This window comes from Grampus griseus, assembly GCF_964374135.1.
Source record: "Grampus griseus genome assembly, chromosome: 16".
Lineage (NCBI taxonomy): Eukaryota > Metazoa > Chordata > Mammalia > Artiodactyla > Delphinidae > Grampus > Grampus griseus.
This window is the reverse complement of record NC_139010.1, coordinates 72,447,844-72,455,177: the sequence shown is the minus strand read 5'-3', so window position 1 is coordinate 72,455,177 and position 7,334 is coordinate 72,447,844. Positions and strand designations below refer to the sequence as shown.

Genomic DNA, 7,334 nt, shown 5'->3' with positions numbered 1-7,334 from the left:
CTAAATGTACTTCAAACACTCAACCAGACAGAGGCTCATTTTCTGATGAGTTTACACCACCTACTTGTAACAACTCCTCTCATTCAGGGAAATACTAACTCAGCTCTATTTTGTCACTGATAACCCAGAATCCCAGGGCTCAGTCTGGTTTTAAGGGACATATAAAAGCTTGTCAATAAGAAAAACATTCTATATAGAGAAAAGGCAACTATACATTTCTATCTCATTTACAAGGGCCAAGCTCGGTCTGGATACCAGCTTAATTTTTCCATTGCTCCCATTAAGTAAATCCATTGAGATTATATCTGGAATTAACATGGTTTCAGGATCTGGGCAATATTAGGTCCTACAAAGTTCTAGCTACAGAAGGCAGATCTGAAAAATTTAAAGGGGAAAAAAGAGGATATTAATATGATTCCAGGGTAGGTGGGGTGGAAGACATAGGTAGGTCTTCTAATTAATGAGTAGTTACTATTTTATAAACACTTTCACAAATATAGTATTGGTTTCTTAAATAATTTTTATCTCCTTTAATTGAAAACTTTCAATGGCACAAATTTTTATACTATTTTCAAATTTCAAATTATATATGGGTTTTAAATGTCATTTGCAAAGTTTAAACTATGTTTGAAAGTGCAAAGGAAAAAGTAAGACTTACTCATATCCATATTTTCCAGATATATCTATCACCATTTCTGCTCCCAGCTTATTCTGAGACTGTTCAAATGAAAGTTCCTTCCAAATGAACTCAATACTTGCAATGTTTCCAATGTTAATGTCTGCATCAATTAAATTTGTATAAGTCATGCCTGGCTTCAGTGTTCCACTGTAAAGAGAAAAATAAACTCATAAGCTTGCACCGGGTATTCACAAGGCTGAAGTTGAAGACAACATCTCTGTGTACCATGGAAGAGAAAATTTCATTTTCTGGCATTTGCTTATAGGAGATTTATTCTTTCCATTCACTTTGGTCAGCCTCTCAGAACAGCATGATTCTGAAGCTTGAAAAAAGGGTTAGGTAAATGGGAAGCTTGACTAGGTGATTTTTAGGGGATGAGTACTCCATAATAAAAGATCTGGTCTTGGCTTTGTGGCATCAGAAACTAGATTTTATTGACACCAGGAAATGATCAAACTACCAATGATAGACTAAATTCACACAAAACTCATATAAGAACTAGAAGCCTGTTTATCAGCTCACAATGGGGAAATGCTTCCTTTTTATTAACCAAAATGTTCTCCTACCCTTTCCCTGGTACCTTCTTCATCTGTATGAAAAGAATTGGGTAACCAAACTAATGATAAAAATGATGTTTTGGTGAGTGTGGAAATAGAGCAGAGAGAAGTAGATTATCTTGAGACATAAGGCATATTTTATGCATGCCAAAAGTAGACCAGATGAGATTTCTCTATTGCTGCTATTTCCTTATTCCTTTGCTAATGTATTGTCTGTCTCCTCTAACTGGAAGGTAAGCTCCATGAGAGTAGGACCTGTGTCTGTTTCTCCAGCAGTTAGAACAATTCCCGGTATATAATAGGCATTTGAACGTTTGAACGAATGAATGTTGCTATTCTTAGGGCCTTATTCCATTACATGTAAAATTAATTGATTTAATTACCAGAAGACAACTTTTCTTCCAGATTATTGGGGTAATTTCCCTGTTGCCCCATGAACTGCCTTCACACAGTGCACACACAGTGCAGCTCTTCATGACAGTGTCATTGAAAGCCCAAATAACTAAAATATAATCTACGGTGATGCCAGACTCTTAAACGTTGACCGAAGAGTGGGAATAGACTAGCATACAAATTCATTTAGTGGCTTCATTTCAAGATAAGACATCTACTGTGGACCTGAAATGCTTAATTATTCTTAAAAAAGAGGACTGGATAACTATGCAAGGACATTACAAATAGCTTCTTTAGACATTAGCAAAAGAAGTATAGAGATGTCAAAACATTGTCACAAATCTTAGAAGGGGCAGGAACTGCACCTTTCTCTCCACCTGCCCCACGTCAGCTGCCTTTGGGCAGGACACAAAGCCCACAGCCTTAGGCAGCGAGTGTACTGTGGGCCTCAGAGCCACAGACACAAGATGGTGTTGAACTCTTCTCAGAGGAATAGCTTAGTGGAGATATGAAAAGCAAGTGGATATGAGACATGCTAAGACACGGAAGGGTATTTGGAACATGGAACAGCATGGATAAAGTCAGGAAGGGAGGAAAGGGGGGGATCTATTTAATGCTGGGTGGAGTAATCAGGGTAACGTGGCTGAGCTGAAGATGAACGAAGCCAAACGGCAGGAGGCAGGGCTAGAAGCCACGGGCTGGAGCCTGTGCATGAACCAGAATCAAGACAATCACTGACCGTACCCATCTTTAGAGGCAGGTGCGCCAAGGTGAGATGATGAGCACAGATGCTGCCAGAGCGGTTGATCCGAAGCAGCCCTCAACGGACAACCATAAAATCCCTGCTTTTTGTGCCTTTGCCCAGTATTTGAAGATGACGGAACTCACAGAGGCAATGCATCTAATCCGTTCATCAGTTTGCACAACGCTAACCTCTAATTAGTATGTATAATGTTAATTCTGAAATGATTGTCAAATTAAGCAATGAAAATGAAAGATGTAATACAAAAATGCTAAGGCTGATCAAAGAAAATATTAAGGAAAATTCAAGATAAAAGGGGACTTCAGTCCAACGTGCACAGTGAATGTCTCTACTGAATTATTCCTACCTTTGACTGTCCCAGCATATAGCATATACCTGTGGGTACTACTTAGAAAGCTTATTAGGAATTTGGCAATTTATATAAATGTCTTAATTTGTATGGAATCTATAAAAATAAAAGAGATCTACCTAAATTTGTATAGCACTAAGGGACTGGATTAAAAATATATTTTGTTTCCTGTCAATTTTTTCCCCTTGCTTTAGATCTGTATTTTCATGTTATCAATTTCCTAACATTTTCTGTTTGTAGCTGGAACTGTAGATATTATTATTTCTATTTTATATTTGGAAAATATAAAGTAAAAAGAAAAGATAGCTGGTGGTATTGTAGGAAAAGAAAAGACTGAGCCTTACTGAGCCAGATGAACTAAGAACTGAGTGCAGCACTGTTACCTGCCAAGTCCTCGTCCTTACCTACCTGACAACCCCAAACTCCCCTGTCTTCTCTGTTGTTCCACCTACATGGAGAAACATGCTTCCTTGAGTGACATTGTTTCCATCAAGTTTGACAGACACTTTGTGCCTCCAACCTGGAAATAAAGAGAAAGAAGGGTTATAACACACGGAAAGCATGACATCCTGGCTACTTTAATGTAAATACAACTTTCAAGGTTAAAGTGGAACAGGGCTGTTCACGTCCATGAAAAAATACAACTTTATATAGCTCGAGTGAATTTGGTGAGAAATTATATTTTAAAAAACATATAAACGTTCACATTTTGATTTTGTAAATGTAAATAGCTTAACAATATTTTTTAAAGAAAATTCTTTAATTTTCCAGACATTTTTATAACTTTAAGAAAATGTGTGGTCTTTTCTCATCCATTAAATTTGTAATCTGTGGCATGTATGCTTTCTGTAGCCAAGTTTTAATTTGCCATAGTTTGACAACTAATCCAGAAAAAAATCTAGAAAACCTATTGAGCAATAAGGTCTGTGCTTTTTTTTTTTTTTTTTTTTGCGGTATGTGGGCCTCCCATGTTGTGGAGCACAGGCTCCGGACGCGTAGGTTCAATGGCCATGGCTCACGGGCCCAGCTGCTCTGCAGACCGGGGCACGAACCTGTGTCCCCTGCATTGGCAGGCGGACTCTCAACCACTGCGCCACCAGGGAAGCCCAGGTCTGTGCTTTTAAAATGACTTAGAGGCAAAGTAAACTGTCCCTTCCTCTCCTGCAGGGTTATGTACTAGGAATGCCCAGCCAATACAGGTCTGGGTCAGCACAAAGCCCGTCAATAGGATAAAGCCCTTGCAAATGGTCAAGTGTAACTAAAAAAAAATCTAGAGCTAAACAGATCTTTTATTCTGAATTCTGAAATTGTTGTATGCTTAATAACACAGAAAAAAATGCAATTCTTCATAAAATTGTCTGAAAAGCCTCTGAAAGGGGAAAAATTTTACTAGAGAGAATTTTCAATCTGTGAGTTAATCATTGCCAAAGAGCTCCCTTTCCCTCCTCAGCCCATTCCACTGCCGTATGGCTCCCACCGTCACCTCTCCACTGAAACCCCAAACTCAGCAATGACGGAATTGGTGGCTCACCCCTAGAGCCCCTTTGGGCCCCTGTCTCATCTGACCTTTTAGCATATTTGGTGCAGTGAATCCCTCCCTTCCTCATCATCTTTCTTGCCCTAGCTCCCACACAGCTTTGTATTTTCTCTCTATTCATTCCTCAGTCTCCTTCACAGGGGCCTCTTTCTCTGCTCTCTTTCTTCTCAGTTGACACAGTCTTCTTGGGTAATTACATTGTCTACTTTCATAGCTTAGATTACTGTCTAAATGCTTAAATCTGTAACCGTAGACCACATCTCCAGAGGCCGAGACCCATATCTAACTGTACACGCCCAAGTCCTAAGGGCATCTCAGACCTAACATGTTAGAAACTGAGCCATCAACTTACTCCAAACCAGCCTCTCTGCCTGTGTTACCAAGTTCAGCAAACGGTACATCATCCACCCACCTAGAATCATCCTTGACTTCTCCATTTTCTGCATCCCTCAAATCCATTCACCCAGTTCCTTTTTGCTTCTACCTGCCCAAAGATAAAGCCCAAACCTCCCACATGGAGCACAGTTTCATTATTTGATCCAATTTTCCTCTCCCACCTTTGTCTCGTGTTACCCTCCTCCTGGTCTCTACAATCCAAGCAGGGGGATCTTCTTTCAGTTCCAGCTCTCTCTTACCTCCAGGCATTTTCATATGCAGTTCCTTCTACCTGGAATACTGCATTTCCTTCTCCCTCTTACTCACTTTTCAGGAGTCAGCTTGGAAATCACCTCCCCTCAGAAGGCTCCCCTGAGCTGGTTGCAGAAGTTCCTCCTTTGAAAATCTCCCAAAAGAAAGTTTATTACTCAGGATTGAAAATGATTTTTTTTTTTTGCTTTCCCCCGGCCTAAACTCACTGCATTGTTCTTCACTGCATCCTCGGAGTCTGGCCCAATGCCCACTTATTTAGTAGACACTCAGTAAAAACTGTTGAATTTTAGAAGATAAGTGCCTTAAAGCATTACAATAAAATTCAGCTACAATACTTACGGGAAAATGGGGAAAGAGTCCCTGTGTTTAAAACATAATACGATCTATTAGGCTTCATTTTTTTGAGGTGAAATCTATCAGCAAAATGACCCATCATTGGGCAACCTTCCTTGTGACAACGGAAGCAATTTCCCTGGTGACAGAAAATAAGAGGTAATTAGAAATGTTCACCTTCAATAAACTCAGGATGTATTATTAAACTATCAGAAATTTTTGGAATCTAAATAAAGTATATATGCATTTAAAAATGACTAAGTTGCCTAACAGACCATCCTGCCTGTTTGCAAAAACAAAACTTAATAAAACAAAAACAACTGAGGGAAAAGAAAAAGGGCCTGTTAGAAAAATTAGTAAATGATATGAATAAACAATCCACAGAAGAGGAAACTCAAATAGTCAATGCTTATGTAAAAGGATACTCAGTCTTACCAGTTGTCAGGAACATGCTAATTAAAGCAACATACAATTTCATACTCAGCAGATTCACAAAAATTAAGACAATCGGCAATACCAAGTATGGGTAAGACATGGAGTGGGGAATTCTCATTTGCTTCTTATGGGAATATAAATTAACAGACATTGCAGACAGACATTTGGTAATGTCTAATAAAGATGGAAATGCACATAATGCTTTGACAATTTCACTTCTATTATATGTCATAAAGAAACTTCTACACAAGCACATAAGGCGATATGCAAAGGTGTTCATTGCAAAATCGCTTTTAATAAGAAAAACTGCAAACAACCAAAATGCACATTAGCAGGGGAATGAACAAATAAATTGTGGCAGATTCCTACAAAATAAATACAATAGGTCTATAAACATCAATGTAGATCTTAAATTTATAAAATTTAATTTAAAAACAAATTCAGAAAGATACAGTATGATACTATTTATATGATATATGTATATTGATTTGCTTCAAAGTCTGCCTTAGGGAAGGGCATTAAGGAAATGTAAGGTACTTCAATTTTATCTGTATGTGTTAAAATCTAAAGCAAAACTAACAAAATACTAACTTAAAAAAATCTGGGTAGCAGTGTTGGAGTATTTGCTATTTTAGGTTTTGAACTTTTCAATTTTTAAACCATGGACACTTAGGCTAGGACTATAGTAAAACACCCCATTTAAAACTCCATTTTTAATGAATAAAAATACTAACAAAATAACAGGGGCTCATATGTATTGAGTGCTTACCATGTGCAAGGCACTGTTTGAAGCACTTTATATGCATTTAGGTCAATTACTCCTTACAAAGTCCCTTATTATTATAATGCTTTCACTTTCCTTATTTAGCAGATCAGGAAACTAAAGCCCAGAGAAGTAAACAGTCTGTCCAGTGTTGCACGTCTATCAAGTGATGGAGCAAAAATGTGAATCAGACAGCCTGGCACTAAAACCCCTCCTTATTTTATTTTATTTATTTTTTAAAATTTCATCTCATTTTTTATGACTGTTGGGTAAAAGTACAATAAAACATGTCAAGGAAATTGACTTGATGTTCTCTAGTTTGTTGCCATGATCGGCATCCATGTGGCACAGGAGCCTGTGGTTCTCCAGTTTAGCAGATTGAACCCCACTAACTCTGAATCCACTGTGACTCTGAGAACCTGCTTCCTTCCACCTGCCTTTGGTGTCATAAATGTCAGCATCCATTGAGCCATTCAGAGCAGCATCTGGAGCTTGAAGAAGGTTTTGAGGAAGTGCCAGTGGTTGGATGGCAAGCTTTCCAAGAACAGCAGTTCACCAGCCACAATATGAGTAAGGACAACTTGCTCAGGAAACCGAGAAGACAGCCTGAGGGCTCACTCACCTTGCTCTGTAAAAGGAGGGAAATGCTTATTCCTGTCCCAACACTGTACTTATTCACAAAATGCTATCACAACACACTTCGGCTGGAAACCCCACATTTTTGTTCCCTGATAAAACAGGGGGTAGGTGTCTTTAACGCACAAGCAGCAAAACCTTTCCACTTCCCGCTACAAAATGGATTTTCTTTCTCCTTTTTTCACAACGATAACCAAATGAAAAATAGGTTCAGCTCAGATCTGGGACCACGTGCTTTCTG

At 38.6% G+C, this 7,334-nt stretch overlaps 1 protein-coding gene across 1 annotated transcript in view; it reads right to left on the bottom strand.

The window, feature by feature from the left end:
* Window positions 1–311: 311 nt before the first annotated feature.
* PNLIPRP3 (pancreatic lipase related protein 3) overlaps window positions 312–7,334 on the bottom strand; it is a gene marked incomplete at both ends in the record, with an annotated part of 33,002 nt that continues 25,979 nt past the window's right edge. The window contains 5 exon segments of the mRNA XM_082672972.1: window positions 312–356; window positions 360–375; window positions 659–826; window positions 3,150–3,261; window positions 5,266–5,398. Coding sequence (XP_082529098.1) covers window positions 312–356; window positions 360–375; window positions 659–826; window positions 3,150–3,261; window positions 5,266–5,398 — 474 coding nt within the window.